This window comes from Mobula birostris, chromosome 3, assembly GCF_030028105.1.
Source record: "Mobula birostris isolate sMobBir1 chromosome 3, sMobBir1.hap1, whole genome shotgun sequence".
Lineage (NCBI taxonomy): Eukaryota > Metazoa > Chordata > Chondrichthyes > Myliobatiformes > Myliobatidae > Mobula > Mobula birostris.
Window position 1 is genome coordinate 30,086,778 of NC_092372.1, and position 26,170 is coordinate 30,112,947.

The 26,170-nt window shown below is 41.6% G+C and overlaps 1 protein-coding gene across 5 annotated transcripts in view; it reads left to right on the forward strand.

The window, feature by feature from the left end:
- Nucleotides 1-17,789, forward strand: part of LOC140194957 (long-chain-fatty-acid--CoA ligase ACSBG2-like) — a 99,541-nt gene extending 81,752 nt beyond the window's left edge. For all 5 annotated transcript variants that reach the window (XM_072252423.1, XM_072252419.1, XM_072252418.1 and 2 more), the window contains 2 exons: nt 7,315-7,561; nt 17,442-17,789. In XM_072252423.1, coding sequence (XP_072108524.1) covers nt 7,315-7,561; nt 17,442-17,536 — 342 coding nt within the window. In that variant the 3' untranslated portion in view covers nt 17,537-17,789. The remainder of the gene's footprint in view (nt 1-7,314; nt 7,562-17,441) is intronic.
- Nucleotides 17,790-26,170: the final 8,381 nt, after the last annotated feature.

A 26,170-nucleotide genomic window follows, 5' to 3' on the forward strand; every position in this document is an offset into this window, starting at 1 on the left:
TGAAATCCAACATGAAGTTTTACTCTAGACTGCAGACTCATTCAACACTTTGAAGTTCCTTTTGGATACAAAACTTTGAGGACCTTCTCAACATTACTGTCATGAAATAATGGATTGAAAGCTGAATGATTTCAATTTGCAGTCACTCTTTTTCTTCATCTTCATAATTTGGGAAGAAAATGTCTAAAAGGGATAGATCAGGATTGATATATATGGCTCTTGGGTTTGTGGTTTAGCACTGATATGCTTGGGCTACTGGGTCACTGCCATATGAGCTGGACAAAGTTGATTGGAAGGGATCGCTAGCAGGAATAATGGTAGAGCAGCAATAGCTGGAGTTTCTGGGAGTAGGATCCTAAAGGAAGGATGGAGAAACGGTGGCTGACAAGGGAAGTGAAAGACAGCATAGAAGCAAAAGAGAGGGCTTACAACGTGGATGGAAAGCTGGAGGATGGGGAAGATTTTTAAAACCAGCAAAAGGCAACTAAAAAGCAAAAAGGAGAGAAAGGGTAAAATATGGTATGGGCTAGTCAATAATAAGAGGATAGCAAAAGTTTTTTTCAGTATATAAATATTGGGCGTAATAGTAGTGTAGTGGTTGGTGCAACACTGTTACAGCTTGGAGTGTTTCAGAGTTCAAGTTTGGCACCATTCTGTAAGGAGTCTCTGTACGTCATACTTGTGGAATACTCCCTGGTGTTGTGGTTACCTCCCGCTGTCCAAAAATGTACCAAATAGGTTAATAGGTCATTATAAATTTCCCTGTGATTACTTTGGGCTTACTCTGTACTGTATTGCTAAATAAATCAATAAAAATAGAGTAAAAGAGGGGTAAGCGTGGATATCATATTGCTGGAAAATGATGCTGGACAGGAAGTAATGGAGAACAAACAAATGGCAGATGAACTGAAACAAGTATTTTGCATCAGTCTTCACTGTAGGAGAGACCAGCCTCATGCCAGGAAAGTATCGGGGCAGAAGTGAGTGTAGTTGCTGTTACTATGGAGAAGGTGCTTGGGAAGCTGAAAAGCCTAAAGGTAGATACCGTGCCTTGAAAAGCTATTCAGCCCCCGCAACAATTTTCATATTTTACTGTCTCATTTTCTCAATTCAAAATATACTGAAATTGGATTTTTTGAGCTAATCTACAAATCATTGTGCATCATGTCAAATCAAAAGAATTTACCAAAAATTACAAACCAAAATTGAGGCTGAAAAAGTATTCATCCCTTTGTAATTACTATGCTAACTTTTCTCAGTGCAATATACAGTATTACCTAACCGACTCACCCAATTCATTGATATAGGAAACTGGAGGATCACCTGTTTTCAATACCCACTCTCTCTGTAAGGTCCAGCAGTATGGTAGACTTTCAACAGGCCAAACCAAAATGAAGACAAAAGACCATTCAAGAAAATCAGGGAAGTGACAATAGAGAAGCACAAATCTGGGGAAAGGTACAAGACCATTTAAAGGCACTGAACATACCTCAGAGTTCAGCTCAGCTCTTTGTGGAAAAACTGGGAGAAGTGTAAAACCACAGCACTGCCTAGGTCAGGCCACTCCTCTAACTGAGTTGCTGGAGGAGAATGGCACTTGTAAGAGAGGCTATTATGATGACTTCATTCACTCTGAGCTGCAGAAGTCAGTGGCTGCAACTGGAGATGAAGTTCATGGCTTCACAATCTCCAAGGCCTTGCACAAACAGGGCATTTATGGAAGAGTGGCAAGCAAGAAGCCCTGGCTAAAAAGTATATCCTTGCTTGTAGAGACTTTGCAAAGCATTGCTTAGAAGATAATGTAAAGATGTGGAAGAAGGTTCTGTGGTCGGATGAGTCCAAAGTGGAAGTCTTTGGCCTCAACACTAAGCGTAAATGTGTGGCATAAATCTAATACTGCCCATCAGCCAGGTAACACCACCCGCACTGTAAAGTTTGGTGGAGGTAGCATCGTGCTGTAGGGATGCTTTTCAGAAGCAGGGACTGGAAATCTGTTCAGGATTGATGGGAAAATGAACGCTGCTAAATAGAGAGATATCCTGGATAAAAACCTGCTAGCTTCTGCCAGAAAGCTTGAACTAGAGAGGAAGTTCGTCTTTTAGCAGGACGACTGAATGCACAGTGCCAGAGCAACCATGGAGTGGCTTCAAATGAAGAAAATTGATGTCCTTGAGTGGCACAGTCAGAGTCCTGACCCGAAGAAACATCTTTGGCAGGACTCAAGATTGTTGTCCACCAGCGCTCTCCAACTAAATTAGCACAACTTGTGCAAGTTAGCAAGGAGGAATGGACAAATTTTGCTCCTTCACGTTATGCAAAACTAATAGAGACTTAGCCAAAAAGACTGCCTTCTGTATAGCTGAGAGAGGTGGTTCAGCCAAGTACCGAGCAAAGGGGGGATGAATACATTTGAACTGTTGATATTTCAGGTTTTGAATTGATAGTTTTTCATGCTTTACAGTTTTCCCTGTTTTTGTGGGGGGGGGGGGAAAGAACGTGGTTCACAAAGATAAATTCTCAGTTAAGTTAATCAAAATCCCTGGTTGTAATATTCATTTATGTGACAAAGGGTTGAGGGCTGAATACTTTGAGAAGGCACTGTAAGTCATTGCGACCAGATGGTGTACACCCCAGGGTTCTGAAAGCAGTAGCAGAAGAGATTGTGGAGGCATTAGTAGTGATCTTTCAAGAATCACTACATTCTAGAATGGTTCTGGAGGACTGGAAAAACTTGAAATATTATTCCATTCTTTAAGAAGGGAGGGAGGTATAAGACATGAAATTATAGGTCAGTTATCCTAACTTCAGTAGTTGGCAAGATGTTGGAGTCCATTATTAAAGATGAGGTTTCAGGGTTATTAAACTTATGAAGTTTAAGCCAGCCTTGATCATATTTAATTGCAGAGTTACTAACCCAACATCTGTTTCTGATGATATTAAGTGGCCAGAAGTTTTTTTTGGAAAATAAAAACTTTGGTTACACATCATATGATTTGTTGGAATAGCCACATTTTACTGGACTTTTTTTTCTTTCCGCAGCACTGCAGTGGTAATTTTGCATATTTTGGTGAATAGTACAGAATCATGTTTACTTACACTTTTATATGACATATAAATTCAGTGGCTAATTTACTAGATAGTAAAATATAGGAACAGAATTAAGCTATGAGTCTGTCCTGCCATTACATCATGGCTGATTTATTATCCCTCTTAGCACCATTCTCCTGGTTTCTCCCTATTAGCTTTGATACCCTGAATAATCAAGGACTTATCAACCTCTGCTTTAAATATACCCAGTGATTTGGCCTCCATAGTTGTGAGACAATGAATTCCAGAGATTCACTACCCTCTGGCTAAAGAAATTCCTCCTCATTTCTGTTTGAAATGGATGTCCCTCTATTCTGCGGCTGGACCCTCTGGTTATAGACTCCCCCACTAAAGGAAACATCCTCTCCACATCTACTTTATCTAGGCCTTTCAATATTTGATAGGTTTCAATGAGATTCCCCATCATTCTAAACTCCAGTGAGTACAGGCACAGAGCTATGAAATGCTCCTCATACATTAACTCTTTCATTCTTGGAATCATTCTCGTGAACTTCCTCTGGGCCCTCTCCAATGTCAGCACATCTTTTCTTAGATAAGTGGCTCAAACTGCTCACAGTACTCCAAGTAGGGTCTGACCAATACCTTACAAAGCCTCAGCATTATATCCATGCTTTTATATTCTAGTCCTCATGAAATGAACACTAACATTGCATTTGCCTTCCTTACACCGACTCAATCTGCAAATTAATCTTGAAGGAATCCTGCATCAGGACTCTGAAGTCTCTTTGCACCTCTGCTTTCCGAAGTTTCTCCCCGTTTAGAACATCGTCTACACCTTTAATCCTTCTACAAAGGTGAATGATCATATACTTTCCTATACTATATTCCATCTGTCACTTCTATGCCCATTCTGTCAATCTGTCCAAGTCTTTTTGCAAACTCCATTTTCTCAACACTACCTCCTGCCACTCCAACTGCCTTTGTATCATTTGGAAACTGGGCCACAATAATTCCGTCATCAAAATCACTGACCTATAACGTGAGAAGCGGAGGCCCCAACAGTGACCTTTGTAGAACACCCAAGTCACTGGCAGCCAACCAGAAAAGGTCCCCTTTATTCCCACTCTTAGTTTCCTGCCAATCAGCCAATCTTCTATCCATCCTAGTATCTCTTCTGTAATACCATGGGCTCATATTTTGTTAAGCAGCCTCATTTGCAGCACATTATCAAAGGCCTTCTGAAAATATAAGTATATGACATCTGCTAGTCAGCAGCAGCAAATCAGGAAATGCCCTCTTTATTCCCATTCTTTGCCTCCTGCCAGTCAGCCAGTCTTCCAGAATATCATTAAAAAAGCTGTTTGCAACACACACAAGATGCTGGAGGAACTCAACACGTCAGGCAGAGTAAACAGTTGATGTTTCGGGCCAAAATCCTTCATCAGGTCTCAGGTCTCAGCCCAAGACGCCCACTGTTTATTCCTTTTCATACTTGCTGCTTGGCCTGCTGAGCTCCTCCAGCATTTTGTGTGTTCGCTGGAGGCTGTGTCGGGATTGCTTCTTTTTACAGTACATTTGGACGACAGGATTGATGGTTTTGTGGCGAAGCTTGTGGATGACATGAAGTGGTAGGTGATGTTGAAGCAGGAGTCTATCAAAGTTCTTAAACAGATTGGGAGAATGGGCAAAAAAGTGGTAGATGGAATATAGTGTTGGGCAATGTATAGTCATGCACTTCGGTGGAAGGAATAAAGGCATAAACGGGGACAAAATTCAAAAATCCAAGGTGGAAAGGGACTTGGGAGTCCTTGTGTAAGATTCCCTAAAGGTTAACTTGCAAGTTGAGTTGGGGGCAAGGAAGGCAAATGCAATATTAGTATTCATTTTGAGAGGACTAGAATATAAAAGCAAGGATATACAGAACTGTGCAAAAGTCTAAGCACCTTTAGATTTTTAATATAAATTTTGTTTTAGATGTGTTTTTTTGTATTCTATATTTCAAACTTTTCTACTTCAAATAAAAACTTGATTACCTTGTAGCCCAATGCATGATCTGACAGGTGGTAATGATCAATAATTTAATGAGTTTAATGAACTAAACTGATTAACTGAATCAGAAATGGGTGTAGAAGGAATCAAACTGGATGAAGGACAACCAAACTAAAAGATGAGGGTGTGACAGATGTGACAATTTAACCTTTAAATCGTCAACTCTTACACCATGGCAAGAGTGAGCGTAGTAACAAAACACAGCGGTTCATCTTGCATGGCGGCCATCTGCTTGGGTCTCTCCCAAAAAAGAAACTTTGCGACGGACAGGAGTTCCAGCATGTGCTGTCCAAGTTCTGAAGACGCAGAAAGAAATGGGCAAGGTTGACCCAGAAACGCAGCGGTTAGCCATGGTAACGGATATCCCTTCTAAATCAGAAGAAGTCCAGCACTGCTGTCAGTCTGAACTCACAGAAACCACTAGAACCAAAGTACACCTCTCTAGTTTGAAGAAGTCTTGTCGGAAGTGGTCTTCCTGGAAGAGTTGCTGCTAAAACTCCACTCCTCTGAAGTGGAAACAAAGCCAAGGGACTCACTTACACATACAAATATAAGGACTGGGTGCTGAACTAGTAAATGCCCTGACTAATGAGTCAAAATGTGAAATATTTTGTCTCAAACAGGAGGCAGTTTGGCCATAGCAGTGCTGGAAAGTGCTACACAGATGAGTGCCTGTAGCCAAAAGTGAAATATGGTGGGGGATTACTGTAGGTTTGAGAACAATTAGGCAAATGGAGTTGGTGATCTGGTCAGTATTAATGGAATCCTCTCAATCTTGAGCAGTACAAGCAGATTCTCATCCATCACACAATACCATCAGGGAGGCATCTGATTGGTCCCAACTTAATTCTGTAGCAGGATAATGTCCCCAAATCCACGGACAAGGTTAAAAAGAATGACCTTCAGTGAAAAGAACAAGGAGTTCTGCAACAGATTGTATGGCCTTCACAGAGACCTGATCTCAACATCATCAAGGCTACCTGGGATTACATAGAGAAACAAATGCAAGCAAAACAGCCAAAGTCTGCAGAAAGACTGTAGCAAATTCTCCAAGATGCATGGAACGACCTACCAGTTTCTTATAAAGCTACCTGACAGTGTACCTACGAGAACTGATGCAGCTTTAAAGGCAAAGGGCGGTCACACCAAACATTGATTTGATTTTGTTCTTTACTGTTTACTGCTCTTTATAATAATTTTTTGATATTTATAAACTTATTATTTAATTATTTTTGAATGCATGTTTGTTTTATATATATTTTTACATGCGTCTAATGCTTTTCCACAGTATTGTAATGCCGAGGCTTTATAAGGTATTAGGATTTCTCTAGGTGGTGAATCTGTGGAATTCTTTGCCGCAGGTGGTTGTGGAGGGCAAGCTATTAGGTATACTGAAAGTGGAGGTGGCTAGGCTCCAGATCAGCAAAGATGTCAAAGGTTACTGGGAGAAGTCAGGAGCATGGGGTTGAGAGGGATAATAACACAGCCATGATGGAATGATGGAGTGGACTTGATGGGCTGATTCTGTTCCTATGACTTTTCTTATGTTTATTACGCTGAAATGCAAGAATGTGTATGATTGGAAAAGAGCGGCCTGAGTATTCATTCTTAATTTAAATACAGAATAGTATGGATAGAAAATCTTAGCAAATGAGTGAAAGGGTATCATAGTCAACTACAATTAAAATATTAGATAAACATAAGGCACTGTTACCTTATTCTTTATTTATTTCACATTAATTTTTCTAATTTCTTTTGACAACAAGTGGTCAATTACAATTAAAAAATTGAATGGTTAAGGGCTATGTTAGGAGAGAAGGATTACAGTGATCATGGAGTCATTTAAAAGGTGAAAGGGCTGTACTGTTGAACGTTCAAGGGTTGCACGTGTAATGTATATTTGAGAAATTTTTGATTCAATGTGATTTCAATATGATTCACCTGTCCCTTTCTGTAATAGCAATGGGGGAGGACGGGGGGAGGAGTGGGAAATAAAATTAAAGCTGGAATATCTTCAGCAGTTTTGTATAGTAATGAAAAATTCATCTTTAGATATGCAGATCTATCCTTGTAAATTTTGGTGGCATTATACAGACGACCAACAGTCAAATACAATTAAAACATTAGATAAACATAAGGCATGGTTGCCTTTTTTTTATTTCCCATTAATTTTTCTAGCTGTTTTTGTCTTTTTTATTCTTTTCCTCTTTTCACCAGTGTAACGTAGATAGTGAAACAGGAGCTCCACTGGATGAGCTGGCTCCTGCAGCTGTTGATTTCTGCCGGAAACTTGGGTGTGCAGTTACCAGTGTGAGGGAATTCGTGGAACAACAAGATCCCATGATTGAGAAGGCGCTCCAGAATGGAATTGATGCAGTGAATAAAAAAGCCACATCAAATGCTCAGAAAATCCAAAAGTGGATAATTTTGGCAAGAGACTTCTCAATTTATGGAGGAGAATTAGGTAAGATGATTGATGAATTTGTATTGAGAAGTGACTGGATGTTATTATATTTACTATTATATTTATTATCATAGTCTGTGTGATGTAAAAATCTATAGTAGGCTTTCATTGGAAAATGCGGGCTACTGTTCATTGCTTCCATAGAGGTGGTAGGTAACAAATTCTTGGATTTTTATCCATGGCTGATGAAGAACAATATATTGTATGTCCAGCTCAGGCTGATGTAATTTGGAGATCAAATTAAAAGAGAATATACTTGTGATAGTACTGCTTTTGAGCTTTTGTGTTAAAGAAAGTCACAGGAAGTTGCTGGTAGCATGATTACAAGGTTCATAACTATAAAAGTGGTGGAAGATTCTACTAGTGTAGAAGATTCTACTAGTGTAGAAGATTGTTGTAGGTTACAACAAGATGTAGGCAGGATGCAGAGCTGGGCTGAGAAGTGGCAGATGGGGTTCTGTTAGGTTAAGTTGCAGCTTTATGAAACTCTGGTTAGGCAGCATCTGGAGTACTGTGTTCATTTCTGGTTGTCTCATTATGTAGAACGAGAAAGCTTTTAAAAGGGTGCAGAGGAGATTTACCTAGTTACTACTTGGATTAGAGAGCATGTTTTATGAGGAAAGGTTGAGTGAACTAGGGGCTTTTTTCTAGAGGTAATGATAGAAGTGTATAAGATGATGAGAGGCATAGATAGTCTGGACAGCCAGCGCTATACCATTATCTTAAAGCTGGAATAGTCTTGCTCCAATTTTTCCCTCTTCTTAATTTAATAACAGGATGTGAATTTTGCTGGTTATACCTGTTCCTAATTGTCTCTGAACTGAGGCAGCAGTTAGTGTCATTAACACTGATGGAATTGAGTCACATAAAGGCCATCCTCTTGATATTTAAACATCAGTCGGCTAGATGGTTTGAGAGTTGAGAGATTTTGCTGTTGTATTTGAGGATGTGACTAAACACATTGATGAAGGAAGAGCAGTAGATGTACTGTATATGAATTTCAGCAAGGCATTTGATAAGGTACCCCATGCAAGGCTTATTGAGAAAGTAAGGAGGCATGGGATCCAAGGGGCCACTGCTTTGTGGATCCAGAAATGACTTGTCCACAGGAGGCAAAGAGTGGTTGTAGACAGGTCATATTCTGCATGGAGGTTGGTCACCAGTGGAGTGCCTCAGGGATCTGTTCTGGGACCCCTATTCTTTGTGATTTTTATAAATGACCTGGATGAGGAAGTGGAGGGATGGGTTAGTAAGTTTGCTGATGACATAAAGGTTGGGGGTGTTGTGGATAGTGTGGAGGGCTGTCAGAGGTTATGGCGGGACATTGATAGGATACAAAACTGGGCTGAGAAGTGGCAGATGGAGTTCAACCCAGGTAAGTGCGAAGTGGTTCATTTTGGTAGATCAAATATGATGGAAGAATATAGTATTAATGGTAAGACTCTTGGCAGTGTGGAGGATCAGAGGGATCTTGGGGTTCAAGTCCATAGGACGCTCAAAGCAGCTGCATAGGTTGACTCTGTGGTTACGAAGGCATACAGTGTATTGGCCTTCATCAATCGTGGAATTGAACTTAGGAGCCGAGAGGTAATGTTGCAGCTATATAGGACCCTGGTCAGACCCCACTTGGAATACTATGCTCAGTTCTGGTCGCCTCACTACAGGAAGGATGTGGAAGCCATAGAAAGGGTGCAGAGGAGATTTACAAGGATGTTGCCTGGATTGGGGAGCATGCCTTATGAGAATAGGTTGAGTGAACTTGGCTTTTTTTTCTTGGAGTGACAGAGGATGAGAGGTGACCTGATAGAGGTATATAAGATGATGAGAGGCATTGATCATGTGGATAGTCAGAGGCTTTTTCCCAGGGCTCAAATGGTTGCCACAAGAGGACACAGGTTTAAGGTGCTGGGGAGTAGGTACAGAGGAGATGTTAGGGGTAAGTTTTTTACTCAGAGAGTGCGGAGTGCATGGAATGGGCTGTCGTCAACGGTGATGGAGGCGGATACGATAGGGTCTTTTAAGAGACTTTTGGATAGGTACATGGAGCTTAGAAAATTAGAGGGCTATAGGTAAGCCTAGTAATTTCTAAGGTAGGGACATGTTCAGCCCAACTTTGTGGGCCGAAGGGCCTGTATTGTGCTGTAGGTTTTCTATGTTTCTATTGCTCTGATTTATTTAATTTAAGTTCCCTGGGATTTGAACTGGTCTTTTTGAGGTGTTTTTGTAATTTAACCACTGACATTATTATCTTTTGGCTATTTTGAAATTAATGTTTTGTAATAAAGAAATCTTTAAGAATCACACAATTTAGTTAAACGTATTAGAGCATGTTACCATTTCTTTAATCAATATATATAAGTCCCAACTAGAGAGAATACAAAGCAGGATCTCCTATTAGGGAATGAGACAGGGCAGGTGACAGAAGCGTGTATAGGAGAACACTTTGGATCTAGTGATTCTAATGCCATGACTTTCAAGATAATTATGGAGGAGGGTGAGACTGGTCCTCAGGTAGAGATTCTGAATTGGAGCAAGGCATCAGAAAGGATATTGCAGGTGTGAGTTGAGATGGGTTGTTTTCTGGCAAAAGGATGCTTGGTAAGTGGAAGGCTTTCAAAAGTGAAATATTGAAAGTACAGAGTTTGTGGGTTCCTGTTAAAATAAAAGGCAAAGCTAACAGGTTTAAGGAACCTTAGTGTTTGAGGGATATCAGGGTCTTGGTTAAGTAGGAGGTGTATAGCAGGTATAGGCAGGAAGGAACAAATGAGGCATTAGAGAAGTACAACAGATGCAGTAAAGCACTCAAGAGGGAAACCGGGAGGGCTGAAACAGATATATTAAGAGCAAAAGAAGAGCAAGGGACAAAATTGGTCCATGTGCCAGTGAAGCCAGAACTCCTGAATATCCTCTAAGATTATACTGTTTAATTCATGGCTAAGGATTGGTGTAGGAGGGAGGGTATAAGATTTTTGGATCATTGCGCTCTTTTCCAGGGAAGGTGGGACCTGTACAGAAGGAACTGTTTGCACCTGAACTGGAGGGGGACTAATATCCTAGTGGGAAGGTTTGTTAACGCTGCATGGTGGGATTTAAGCCAAAGTGCCAACACAGTTAATGGAGAGGTTGTGGAGGCAGATGTTGGCAAGACCTCAGACAAAGTTAGGAATCAAAAGTTTGAGCATGGTGTGACTCGTGTCCTGAGCTGCGAATATTTCAATGCAAGAAGTATTATAGAAAAGGCGGATGATAGTGCTGAAGATGAGGTGGCTGGTTTACAAACAGGCAATGTGTAGTGAGGAGAGGCTGTTGATAGGGCACAATTGCAGTCAACAGGATGAGTTGCAATGTAAAAGGCAAACAAAATCGATAAGGGTGAATACAGGACTGAAGGTGTTTTATTTGAATGTGTGCAGAATATAGAATAAGGTAGATGAACTTGTAACACAGTTGCAGTTTGGCAGGTATCATGTTGTAGACATCGCTGAATCATAGCTGAAAGATTATAGCTGGCAGCTTAATGTCCAAGGATACACATTGTATTGAAAGGATAGCAGGAAGGCAGAGGGGGATGGCATGGCTCTGTTGGTAAAGAATAAAATCAAATCATTAGAAAGAAGTGACATGGGGTCAGAAAGTGTTGAATGGTTGTAAGTAGAGCTAAGGAACTGCAAGGGAAAAAAGATCCTGATGGGAGCTGTGTGTAGACCTCCAAACAGAAATAAGGACTTGATCTACAAAATACAACGGGAGATAGAAAATGCATGCCAAAAGTGCAATGTTATCATAGTCATGGGGGATTTCAATATGCAGGTAGATTGGGAAAATAAGGTTGGCGCTGGATCCCAAAAGAGTGAATTTCTAGAATGTCTTCAAGATGGCTCCTAGAGCAGCTCATGGTTGAGCCCACTAAGGGATCAGTTATTATGGATTGGTTGTTGTGCAATAAACCAGGATTGATTAGAGAGCTTAAGGTAAAAGAACTCACAGGGGCAAGTGAGCATAATATGATCGAATTCACCCGAACTTTGAGAAGGAGATGCTAAAGTCAAATTTATCAGTATTGCAGTGGAGTAAATGAAATTACAGAGGCATGATAGAAGAGTTGGCCAGAATTGATTGGAAAGGAACACTGGCAAGGATAATAGCAGAGCAACAATGCCTGAAATTTCTGGAAGGAATTTGGAAGGCACAGGATATACACATATCAAAGAGGAAGAAGTATTCTAAAGGCAAGATGACAAAACTGTGTCTTAACAAGAGAAGTCAAAGCCACCATAAAATCCGGAGAAGGTATATAATATAGCAATAATTAGTAGGAAGTTAGCGGATTGGGAAGCTTTTAAAAACCAACAGTAGGCAACTAAAAAATGTCATTAAGGTAAAGATGGAATACAAAATAAGCTAGTCAATAATATTAACTTTCCTCAGATACATACAGTGTAAAAGAGGAGAGAGTGGATACTGAACCACTGGAGAGGTAGTAATGGGGGACAAGGAAATGATGGATGACTGAATAAGTATTTTGCATCAGTCTTCACCATGGAAGATACTGGCAGTATGGTGGAAGTTCCAGGTGTCAGAGGTCATGATGTGTGAAGTTACCATAACTAGAGAGAAGGTTTTTGGGAAACTGAAAGTTCTGAAGGTAAAAGTCACCTGGACTAGATGGTGTACACCCCAGGATTCTGAACAAGGTGGCTGAAGAGATTGTGGAGGCATTAGTAATGATCTTTCAAGAATCACTAGATTCTGGAATGGTTCTGGAAGACTGGAAAATTGCAAGTGTTACTCCACTCTTCAAGAAGGGAGAGAGGAAGAAGAAAGTAAACTATAGGCCAGTTAGTCTGACCTCAGTGGTTGGGAAGATGTTGGAGTTGATTATCAAGGATGAGGTCTCAGGGTACTTGGAAGCACATGATAAAATAAGCCATAATCAGCATGGTTTCCACAAGGGAAAATCTTGCCTGACAAATCTGTTGGAATTCTTTGAAGAAATAACAAGCAGGATAGACAATGGAGAATTGGTTGATGTTGTGTACTTGGATTTTCAGAAGGCCTTTGACAAAATAGCATACATGAGACTGCTTAACAAGCTATGAGCCCATGGTATTACAGAAAAAGATTCTATCATGGATAAAGCAGTGGCTAATTGACAGGATGCAAAGCATGGGAATAAAGGGAGCCTTTTCTGGTTGGCGGTGACTAGTGGTGTTCCACAGGGGTCTGTGTTGGGACTGACTCTTTTTACGCTATATGTCAATGATTTGGATGATGGAATTGATGGCTTTGTTGCAAAGTCTGCAGATCTTATTCAGATAGGTGGAGGGGCAGGTAGTTTTGAAGTAGAGAGGCCTCAGAAGGACTTAGACAGATTAGGAGAATGGGCAAACAAGTGGCATAGTGTCAGGAAGTGTATGGTCATGCACTTGGTGGAAGAAATTAAAGGCTTGACTATTTTGTAAATGAAGAGAAAATACAAAAAACTGAGGCACAAAGGGACTTGGGAGTCCTTGTGCAAGGTTAATTTTCGGGTTGAGTCTGTGGTGAGGAAGGCAAATGCAATGTTAGCATTCATTTCAAGAGGACTAGAATATAAAAGCAAGGATGTAATGCTGAGACTTTATAAAGCACTGGTAAGGCTTGACAAAGTATTGTGTGTGGTTTTGGGCCTCTTATCTTTCAAAGGATGTGCTGAAACTGGAGAGGGTTCAAAGGAGGTTCATGAAAATGATTCCGTGATTGAATGGCTTATCTTAGGAATAGCGTTTGATGCCTCTGGGCCTGTATTCACTAAAATTCAGAAGATAGAGGGGTGACCTCATTGAAACCTATCGAATGGTTAATGGCCTTGAGAGAGTGGATGTGGAGAAGATATTTCCTATTGTGGGAGAGTCTGACCAGAGGACAGAGCCTCAGAATAGAGGAGCGTCCTTTTAGAATGGAGATGAGCAGGAATTTCTTCAGCTAGAGAGTGGTGAATCTGTGGAATTCTTTGCCACAGGCAGCTGTGGAGGCCAAGTCTTTATGTATATTTAAACTATATAAACCATATAACAATTACAGCACAGAAACAGGCCATCTTGGCCCTTCTAGTCCGTGCCAAACACTTACTCTCACCTAGTCCCACCAACCTGCACTCAGCCCATAACCCTCCATTCCTTTCCTGTCCATATAGCTATCCAATTTAACTTTAAATGACGATATCGAACCTGCCTCAACCACTTCTGCTGGAAGCTCGTTCCACACAGCTACCACTCTGTGAGTAAAGAAGTTCCCCCTCATGTTACCCCTAAACTTTTGCCCTTTAACTCTCAACTCATGTCCTCTTGTTTGAATCTCCCCTACTCTCAATGGAAAAAGCCTATCCATGTCAACTCTATCTATCCCCCTCATAATTTTAAGTACCTCTGTCAAGTCCCCCCTCAACCTTCTACGCTCCAAAGAATAAAGACCCAACTTGTTCAACCTTTCTCTGTAACTTAGGTGATGAAACCCAGGTAACATTCTAGTAAATCTTCTCTGTACTCTCTCTATTTTGTTGACATCTTTCCTATAATTCGGTGACCAGAACTGTACGCAATACTCCAAATTTGGCCTCACCAATGCCTTGCATAATTTCAACATTACATCCCAACTCCTATACTCAATGCTCTGATTTATAAAGGCCAGCATACCAAAAGCTTTCTTCACCACCCTATCCACATGAGATTCCACCTTCAGGGTTGACGGTGGATATGCAATGGCAAGCATTTAAAGATCGCATGGATGAACTACAACAATTGTTCATCCCAGTTTGGCAAAAGAATAAATCAAGGGAGGTAGTGCACCAGTGGCTGACAAGGGAAATTAGGGATAGTATCAATTCCAAAGAAGAAGCATAAAAATTAGCCAGAAAAAGTGGCTCACCTGAGGACTGGGAGAAATTCAGAGTTCAGCAGAGGAGGACAAAGGGCTTAATTAGGAAGGGGATAAAAGCTTATGAGAGAAAACTGGCAGGGAACATAAAAACTGACTGTAAAAGCTTTTATAGATATGTGAAAAGAAAAAGATTGGTTAAGACAAATGTAGGTCCCCTACAGTCAGAAACAGGTGAATTGATTACGGGGAGCAAGGACATGGCAGACCAATTGAATAACTACTTTGGTTCTGTCTTCACTAAGGAGGACATAAATAATCTTCCGGAAATAGTAGGGGACAGAGGGTACAGCAGGCGGTGAAGAAGGCGAATGGTATGCTGGCATTTATAGCAAGAGGATTCGAGTACAGGAACAGGGAGGTACTACTGCAGTTGTACAAGGCCTTGGTGAGACCACACCTGGAGTATTGTGTGCAGTTTTGGTCCCTTAATCTGAGGAAAGACATCCTTGCCATAGAGGGAGTACAAAGAAGGTTCACCAGATTGATTCCTGGGATGGCAGGACTTTCATATGTTGAAAGACTGGATGAACTAGGCTTATACTCATTGGAATTTAGAAGACTGAGAGGGGATCTTATTGAAACGTATAAAGTCCTAAAGGGATTGGACAGGCTAGATGCAGGAAGATTGTTCCCAATGTTGGGGAAGTCCAGAACGAGGGGTCACAGTTTGAGGATAAAGGGGAAGCCTTTTAGGACTGAGATTAGGAAAAACTTCTTCACACAGAGAGTGGTGAATCTGTGGAATTCTCTGCCACAGGAAACAGTTGAGGCCAGTTCATTGGCTATATTTAAGAGGGAGTTAGATATGGCCCTTGTGGCTAAAAGGATCAGGGGGTATGGAGGGAAGGCTGGTACAGGGTTCTGAGTTGGATGATCAGCCATGATCATACTGAATGGTGGTGCAGGCTCGAAGGGCTGAATGGCCTACTCCTGCACCTATTTTTCTATTATTCCTAGATCCCTCTGTTCTACTGCATTCTTCAATGCCCTGCCATTTACCATGTACTATTTTAATTAGTCCTATCAAAATGTAGCACCTCACATTTATCAGCATTAAACTCCAGCTGCCATCTTTCAGCCCACTCTTCTAACTGGCCTAAATCTCTCTGCAAGCTTTGAAAACCTACTTCATTATCCACAACTCCACCTATCTCAGTATCATCTGCATACTTACTAATCCAATTTTCCACCCCATCATCCAGATCATTAATGTATATGACAAACAACATTGGATCCAGTACAGATCGCTGAGGCACAACACTAGTCACCGGCCTCCAATCTGACATACAGTCATCCACCACTACTCTTCCATCCAGTCACTGCTGAATCCATTTTACTACTTCAATATTAATACCTAACGATTGAACCTTCCTAACTAACCTTCCAGTGGAACCTTGTCAAAGGCCTTGCTGAAGTCCATATAGACAACATCCACCGCTTTACCCTCGTCAACTTTCCTAGTAACCACTTCAAAAAATTCAATAAGATTTGTCAAACATGACTTTCCACGCACAAATCCATGTTGACTGTTCCTAATCAGACCCTGTCTATCCAGATAATTATACATACCATCTCTAAGAATACTTTACAGCAATTTACCCACCACTGACGTCAAACTCACAGGCCGATAATTGCTAGGTTTACTCTTAAACCCTTTTTAAACAATGGAACAATTTAAGGCAGAGGTTGATAGATTCTTGATTGGTCAGGGCATGAAGGGATATGAGGAGGCAGCAGGAAATTGGGGCTGAGAAGAAAATTGGATCAGCCATGATGAAATGGCAGAGCAGACTTAATGGGCCAAATGTTGAAAAGGGTAGGACTTAATTCTCTGGAACATTGGAAAATGAGGGGAGATTTGATTATGACCTCCGCCATGGACGGTCTGAAGCCCATCTGCAAGAGGAAGAGGGTTGGGCACGGGGTGAGCAATCCCATACCTTAAAAACCCAGTGCAAAAGAAGTGCTCATTCTGGCAGAGGAAGGATCTTTGAAGATGGGCTACATCTGGGACAACTTGAAGGACTGGCCCAGGACACAGGAATCTGGTGAACTGCTGTATACAAAATTATGAAGGGTATATATTAAATGAATGTGGGCAGGCTTTTTCCACTGAGATTGGGTGAGATGATAACTAGAGGGCATAGGTTAAAGTTGAAAAGTTAAATATTTAAGGGAAATTTGAAGAGGAACTTCTTCACTCAGAGGGTGGCGTGAATGTAGGAGGAGCTGCCAGAAGTGATGGATGTGGGTTCAATTGCAACATTTAAGAGAAATTTGAACAGATACATGGTTGAGAAGGGTATGGAAGGCTATGGTCCAGATGTAGTTGGATGAGACTAGGTAGAACAACAGTTCGGCAAAGATAGATGGTTCGACGGATCTGCTTCTGCACTGCAGTGCTGTATGACTCTGACTTTGTGAGGCCAACAATATAATTACATTTTCTGTAGAAATTACAGCTTGAGTCTTCTGTTACTTTCAGCCATTTTATATGATGCCATGGAAGGGCAAATGAAAGAAACTTGAAAGTCACTAAACTGTCTGAAGCTGTACAAGTATAATAATGAATCTTTCAGCTTCACCTGAGCAAAAGAAAGCCTGTAATGTAAATGATGGTATTTTTAAGCATAGTTCAGAGACTGACAGCTTTATGATATATCGATGATGATGAATTTTGAGTGTCATTTAGATGCTGAAAAGGAGACGCATCAGGATGAAGGATTTGGCACAGTCCACTCTAGCTGTAGGGAACCTGCCAATTAAAGCAGACAATCAAATGAGCTAAATGACCCAATCCTCTAAAGTAATTGAGTGTGTGTCTTTCACATTGGGAACCTGATGTTAATGTAGATTGACCTCATAAATGTTACATGAGAGAGCAGCTTTATAAATGACAGCTGGAACAAAGAAATGTTCTTTCAAATTTGGATATTTTACATTCTTTTGGTTGTATTCACAGGTCCAACACTGAAAGTGAAAAGGTCTGTTGTGGCAAGAATGTACAAAGAAGAGATTGATGCTTTTTATACTGAGTTGAATCTTTCTGCTGATTAGAAGATTAAAAAAATCCTGGTGGTTAAAAATAATAAAGTCTGGCAGATTTTGTAATATTAAGTTCAACTATAAATTTTTGTATCTTCAAATGAAGAAGAAATTGTGATTAATTTCACTGTTTATATAATCTTTAGGTATAGGATGTGATTTGATGGTGTAAACCACTAAATTGTAATTTCCTGTTTGTTTTGTTTATACGTAATCACTTGCTTCCTGCTTTTATTGAGAATTAAACTGACCTGCTAAATTTTAATGATTTAAATAGTGCAATTTGTGTGTACTGGGTGTAGTTCTCTGCTGTCCAGGTACTTGATGTGAACTCTGAGTAAGTCGAGCAACCTAGAGAAGTCTATACAAGTATTTTCACTTTGGCTTTTCAGCTATCTTAAGTATTAATTGCTGGGGTATTTTGAAGTGAATTCTGAAATATCTAGCTGAAGTTTTTTTGTAAAAATGGTAAATGTTAGAAATAGGCACCAAGGAACTCTACATGGAAGTGGGCCATTCACCCCACGATATTCATGCTGATCAGTGTTTAATCATATCTGTTAATCCTATCTTCCAGCATTTGACCAATATCCTTCAATGCCAATATTATTTAGTGTTTGTCTGGATTCCTCTTAAGTGCTCTCAGCAATTCTGTTTCTATCACTCTCAAACAGTGCATTCCAAGGATTTGCCACTGTGAAAAAGGTCCCACTCAGAATCTATATATGAATTTACTTTTACTTTCCTCTGATAGAGAAACTTCTCCTCCTAAATTTATATGCATTAATTTTTATCTCCCTTTAAATTTGCCTCCCTTAACATTCATTCTCTGCTTATGCGAGAACAGGCACAGCGTCTCTGGTCTCTCCTCATTACTAAAATATCATGGGTGACTTTAACTTCCCTAATATTGATTGGCACCTGATTAGTTCCAAGGGTTTACATGGAGCGGAGTTTGTTAAGTGTGTCCAGGACGGATTCCTGTCACAGTATGTGGACAGGCCGACTAGGGGGAATATACTAGATATAGTACTAGGTAATGAACCGGGTCAGGTCACAGATCTCTCAGTGGGTGAGCATCTGGAGGACAGTGACCACCACTCCCTGGCCTTTAGCATTATCATGGAAAAGGATAGTATTAGAGAGGACAGGAAAATTTTTAATTGGGGAAGGGTAAATTATGAGGCTATAAGGCTAGAACTTGCAGGGGTGAATTGGGATGATGTTTTTGCAGGGAAATGTACTATGGACATGTGGTCAATGTTTAGAGATCTCTTGCAGGATGTTAGGGATAAATTTGTCCCGGTGAGGAAGATAAAGAATGGTAGGGTGAAGGAACCATGGGTGACAAGTGAGCTGGAAAATCTAGTCAGGTGGAAGAAGGCAGCATACATGAGGTTTAGGAAGCAAGGATCAGATGGGTCTATTGAGGAACATAGGGAAGCAAGAAAGGAGCTTAAGGGGCTGAGAAGAGCAAGAAGGGGGCATGAGAAGGCCTTGGTGAGTAGGGTAAAGGAAAACCCCAAGGCATTCTTCAATTATGTGAAGAACAAAAGGATGACAGGAGTGAAGGTAGGACCGATTAGAGATAAAGGTGGGAAGATATGCCTGGAGGCTGTGGAAGTGGGCGAGGTCCTCAATGAATACTTCTCTTTGGTATTCACCAATGTGAGGGAACTTGATGACAGTGAGGACAATATGAGTGAGGTTGATGTTCTGGAGCATGTTGATATTAAGGGAGAGGAGGTGTTGGAGTTGTTAAAATACATTAGGACGGACAAGTTCTCTGGGGCCTGACAGAATATTCCCTAGGCTGCTCCACAAGGTGGGGGAAGAGATTGCTGAGCTTCTGGCTAGGATCTTTATGTCCTCGTTGTCCATGGGAATGGTACCGGAGGATTGGAGGGAGGCGAATGTTGTCCCCTTGTTCAAAAAAAGGTAGTAGGGATAGTCCAGGTAATTATAGACCAGTGAGCCTTACGTCTGTGGTGGGTAAGCTGTTGGAAAAGATTCTTGGAGATAGGATCTATGGGCAGTTAGAGAATCATGGTCTGATCAGGGACACTCAGCATGGCTTTGTGAAGGACAGATCGTGTCTAACAAGCCTGATAGAGTTCTTTGAGGAGGTGACCAGGCATATAGATGAGGGTAGTGCAGTGGATGTGATCTATATGGATTTTAGTAAGGCATTTCACAAGGTTCCACACGGTAGGCTTATTCAGAAAGTTAAAAGGCATGGGATCCAGGGAAGTTTGGCCAGGTGGATTCAGAATTGGCTTGCCTGCAGAAGGCAAAGGGTGGTGGTGGAGGGAGTACATTCAGATTGGAGGATTGTGACTAGTGGTGTCCCACAAGGATCTGTTCTGGGACCTCTACTTTTCATGATTTTTATTAACCACCTGGATGTGGGGGTAGAAGGAGGGTTGGCAAGTTTGCAGATGACACAAAGGTTGGTGGTGTTGTGGATAGTGTAGAGGATTGTCAAAGATTGCAGAGACAGATTGATAGGATGCAGAAGTGGGCTGAGAAGTGGCAGATGGAGTTCAATCTGGAGAAGTGTGAGGTGGTACACTTTGGAAGGACAAACTCCAAGGCAGAGTACAAAGTAAATGGCAGGATACTTGGTAGTGTGGAGGAGCAGAGAGATCTCGGGGTACATGTCCACAGATCCCTGAAAGTTGCCTCACAGGTGGATAGGGTAGTTAAGAAAGCTTATGGGGTGTTAGCTTTCATAAGTCGAGGGATACAGTTTAAGAGCGCGAGGTAATGATGCAGCTCTATAAAACTCTGGTTAGCCCACACTTGGAGTACTGTGTCCAGTTCTGGTCGCCTCACTATAGGAAGGATGTGGAAGCATTGGAAAGGGTACAGAGGAGATTTACCAGGCTGCTGCCTGGTTTAGAGAGTATGCATTATGATCAGAGATTAAGGGAGCTAGGGCTTTACTCTTTGGAGAGAAGGAGGATAAGAGGAATAGATAGAGTGGATAGCCAGTGCCTCTTCCCCAGGGCACCACTGCTCAATACAAGGGGACATGGCTTTAAGGTAAGGGGTGGGAAGTTCAAGGGGGATATTAGAGGAAGGTTTTTTACTCAGAGAGTGGTTGGTGCGTGGAATGCACTGCCTGAGTCAGTGGTGGAGGCAGATACACTAGTGAAGTTTAAGAGACTACTAGACAGGTATATGGAGGAATTTAAGGTGGGGGCTTATATGGGAGGCAGGGTTTGAGGGTTAGCACAACATTGTGATCCGAAGGGCCTGTACTGTGCTGTGCTATCTTCTATTCCATTGAAGACAAGGGCCAGGTGAATCTCCTCTGCACTTTCTAGTGCTTTTGCACCTTTCCCATACTGTGGTGGTCAGAGGTGCATATAGTTCTCCTGAAGACTGGCCAATGTCTTATAAGGTTGAGGAATAACCTTCCTGTGCTTGTATTCAGTGCTCTAATGAATGGACCTGAATCCCATGTGCTTAACTATATTATCTATTCTGTCAACTTCAAGCTTAATTGCAGGCCAAGGTCTTTCTATTCTTAGGACCTTACAATTCATGGTGTATGATGTGCCTCATTAATATTCCCAAAATGCATCACCTCACATTTAAACAGGACTACATTCCATCTGCCATTCTCGGCCCATTAATATTGCCCTTTATCCTTCAATATCAACAATTTCACCAATCTTCATGTTATCTGTAAACTTAGAGATCATTAATTCCTCCTATATCCAAATCATTCATGTAGCAACACTATTAGTCACAGGCATCCAACCACAAAAAGAACCCCTTACAATCAGCTTCCGTCTTCTACCTTCAAAACTAACTTTGGATCCAGTTTGCCCAATAATCCCATGGACCCAACTTTTTGGACCTGTCTCTCATGTAAACCACATTTTCTGCACTGAAAATGTGTACTGAGTACCTCCTAAAAGGATTAAATCAGATTAGTCAGACTAGATCTGCCCTTGACAAATCCATGCTGACAATCCCTGATCATCATTACATTTCCAAGATATCACTAATTCTGTCTCTCAGAATTTTTCCATTTACTTCCTTTGGTCTGTAATTTCCAGGCTCTTTCCTGCGAAAAGGTGGTGGGGCAGGGGGGTGCATTTTGTTTCAAGTCCAAAAAGCAGAAGAGATCGTTTTTGGGCTGCTGTAATACGTAGAATTGCTGCTTACTTCTGAACAGAAACTTGCATAATTACAAGTAAAGTCAAGTCACTTTTTTTACTGTCATTTCGACCATAACTGCTGGTACAGTACACAGTAAAAACGAGACAACATTTTCAGGACCATGGTGCTACATGAAACAATACAAAAACTACACTGGACTACAGACCTACCCAGGACTGCATAAAGTGTACAAAACAGTGCAGGCATTACAATAAATAATAAACAAGACAATAGGCACAGTAGAGGGCAGTAGGTTGGTGTCAGTCCAGGCTCTGGGTATTGAGGAGTCTGATAGTCATGGTCATAGTCATACTTTATTGATCCCGGGGGAAATTGGTTTTCATTACAGTTGCACTATAAATAATAAATAGTAATAGAACCATAAGTAGTTAAATAGTAATATGTAAATTATGCCAGTAAATTATGAGATAAGTCCAGGATGAGCCTATTGGCTCAGGGTGTCTGACCCTCCAAGGGAGGAGTTGTAAAGTTTGATGGCCACAGGCAGGAATGACTTCCTATGACGCTCTGTGTTGCATCTCGGAGGAATGAGTCCCTGGCTGAATGTACTCCTGTGCCCACCCAGTACATTATGTAGTGGATGGGAAACATTGACCAAGCTGGCATGCAACTTAGACAGCATCCTCTTTTCAGACACCACCGTGAGAGAGTCCAGTTCCATCCCCACAACATCACTGGCCTTACGGATGAGTTCGTTGATTCTGTTGGTGTCTGCTACTCTCAGCCTGCTGCCTCAGCACACAACAGCAAACATGATACCACTGGCCATCACAGACTCGTAGAACATCCTCAGCATCGTCCGGCAGATGTTAAAGGACCTCAGTCTCCTCAGGAAATAGAGATGGCTCTGACTCTTCTTGTAGACAGCCTCAGTGTTCTTTGACCAGTCCAGTTTATTGTCAATTCGTATCCCCAGGTATTTGTAATCCTCCACCATGTCCACACTGACCCCCTGGATGGAAACAGGGGTCACCGGTACCTTAGCTCTCCTCAGGTCTACCACCAGCTCCTTAGTCTTTTTCACATTAAGCTGCAGATAATTCTGCTCACACCATGGGACAAAGTTTCCTACCGTAGCCGTGTACTCAGCCTCATCTCCCTTGCTGATGCATCCAACTATGGTAGATGGCTTGGAGGAAGAAACTGTTACAAAGTCTAGTTGTGAGAGCCCAAATACTTCGGTGCCTTTTGCCAGATGGCAGGAGGGAGAAGAGTTTGTATGAGGGGTGTGTGGGGTTCTTCATAATGCTGTTTGCTTTGCGGATGCAGCGTGTCTAATGGTGAGAAGAGAGACCCCGATGATCTTCTCAGCTGACCTCACTGTCCGCTGCAGGGTCCTGCGATCCGAGATGGTGCAATTTCCGAACGAGTCAGTGATGCAGCTGCTCAGGATGCTCTCAATACCACCTCTGTAGAATGTGGTGAGGATGGGGGGTGGGAGATGGACTTTTCTCAGCCTTCGCAGAAAGTAGAGACGCTGCTGGGCTTTCTTTGCTATGGAGCTGGTGTTGAGCGACCAGGTGAGATTCTCCACCAGGTGAACACCAAGAAATTTGGTGCTCCTAATGATTTCTATGGAGGAGTCGTCGATGTTCAGTGGAAAGTGGTCGCTCCGTGTCCTCCTGAAGTCAACAACCATCTCTTTTGTTCACATTCAGAGACCGGTTGTTGGCTCTGCACCAGTCCATTAGCCGCAGCACCTCCTCTTTGTATGCTGACTCATTGTTCTTGCTGATGAGACCCACCACGGTTGTGTCATTGGTGCACTTGATGATGTGGTTCAAGCTGTGTATTGCTGCATGTCTTTTTTGTCCAGGTGGAGGGTAATGGCAATGGCGTTGTCTGCTGAACGGTTGGGATGGTACGCGAACTGCAGGGGGTCCAGTGAGGGGGGCAGCAGGGTCTTGATGTGCCTCATGACGAGCCTCTCGAAACACTTCATGATGATGGATGTGAGTTCGATGGGACAGTAGTCGTTGAGGCAGAACACTGAAGACTCCTTTGGCACGGGGACAACGGTGACAGCCTTGAAGCACGTAGGAACAACGGCACTGTTCAGGGAGATGCTGAAGATGTCAGTGAGAATCTCTGCTAGCTGGTCTGCACATTCCCTAAGCACTCTGCCAGGAATATTGTCTGGTCCAGCAGCCTTCCGTGGGTTGACACACAAAGGCTCTGGCACACAAAGTTATGCTGCAGAAAGCATGGGATTTAAATTTTCTGCATTGTGAAATGGGAAATTCCAACAATAATATTTTTGCAAATCAACTTTGCACATCTGTTACTAATCTATCTAGAAGCCAGCAGTTTTGAGGAAATGATGAATCTCACACTGAAAGGCCAACAAACAGAATGGGGTCAGATAGCCTCATTGCTATAGCTGGCCAATGTGGATCCACTAAAAAAGTGCTTGAAAAATTTGCTAGAATAAATGTTGTTCTACCCCCAGTTCAGAAACCTGCATTCAACAGTACCTTGTCATTTGTTTTTGCAAGCTTCTTGCCGAGTCCGTAACACCTCCATACTGTAAAAATATTATTCACTGTTGTGGCAGGACTATTGGACAGTGATCACATTGTCCCATGCCCTGTTTGGAGACAGCTACCAAGGCAATAATCAGAGGCTGCCTGAGAGGAAGGCTGGCATGAGTGTAAGCTATGGCTTAGGACCAGCATTGGCTGCTCCTTGTTTTGACAGACCACCAAACTGCTATGATTTCTCATTGTCTGCTTAACATCAACATTTATAAGCTGCTGCATCCATGGCAATGGTGGCTCACTAAAGAGTGAGATCACTTTAACCATTTCACTGCTGCAGGAGCACCAGAGAAATCAATCCTCACCCAGGTTCCCAGCATAACAGCAGGGAAGGAGAGGGTTCATGCCAGGTTTCTGACCCAACAATGACAAACTGAATCTCTCTTGTGATATAATGACACTTCTTAGTTTCACTGTCACTAGCAATCCTATTTCTGAGAAAGCAACATGAACACCAAGTAAGATATCAGAGAGTGTGGAATTTGTCTTTTGAGTAGATTTTTAAAAAAATTGTATAATTGAAAGATGTTTGGAGGATTTGGGACTTTTTTTGGTAGCCTAAAATCCACCCTTAGACTACACCCTCTATTCAGCTGGGAATTACATTTCTGATTTGTACATTACAATTCTGGGTTGATGGAGTAAGGCTGTAATTTGAATGTTATTTTTGTTGTACATAATTACTGTTTTTAGAAGGTGGTAATCTTAGGTCATAATCATAACATCTGTTTCAATAAAATATTTCTTAAAAATGAATAGTTAGCCCTACTTTGTTTGTATTTCTTACATAATCTGGAACAGCAATACAATGGAACCAAATCTGTACCCTAAACAATAGACACTGCACAACCAATGTGGCAACACCATATTGAAATGGTTAAGCACAGGTTCTGCTGATGCCCACAGATTATGTAACCCTTAATGCCATACAGCAATGTTAAAGTTAACTTCAATTTTCTAAGCATGCATATGTGAATCAGTGGCAGAGCTATAGCATAGATATACTCTTACTACTCCTAGTGAACTTCAGTTAGCCACATAATGTAGACGTTGAGTGACTGACTTGGCTGCTAGTGTGATTGAAGACTGATTTATAGTTCAGTTGTTGGAGGCCGGGCTTGACCACAAGGCTTCTGTAAATCCATTTGCTGCCCAGCATATTGTTCTGGTCAAAAATGCAACCTGAAAAGGAGGTTGTGTAGAGATCACAAAGAGCAGTACAAGGCAGGAGGAAAATTGTTCTTACCATAAGCTCATATCCACCCAGGGTCTGGATGCAAGAACCACTTCCATCAGTGAATTGTCTGCATTGCATGAGTAAATGTTCACTGAAATAACCTGATGTTCCAGCTATAATTTCAGTCCCAGCAAGAGAGAAAGGCCACTCTGCTAGTGGCTATCAAACTCCCAACCACATCAAATTTGATTTAACACTTTCCTTTTGGAAAGAATGAAGATGCATGCTACATATTTGCAGTTTTCCATTAATCATATATAAACCTAAATACATTTAATTTTCTCCTGTGGTGTTAGGATTCCAGGTTTACTCATAGGGCAAGCTGGCCTTGATTGCACCCATTACTTTGCTGGTGCCAAGATGAACTATACACAGAAAAGATTCCTCTCCCTCCACGTTCATCTGGTGTGAAATCGCACTCTGCCGAATATCCTGGCAATATTCATATTGCCTTTTCCCTTGCAGTAGGTTTTCAGCCACTGTGAAACCTAAGTGCATAATCAACATGCATATGGACAACCAATAACATGTTCTACTATAACCCAAAATAAAAATGATTGCTAATGCTCCCAAATAAAATATGGTGGGATTCTGGAGCACTTTGAAGGGTGGGTTTTAAGATCTATGGTGTTTTTGAGGTATCATCCTTACTACACAAGGTACAATCACTGTTGAACA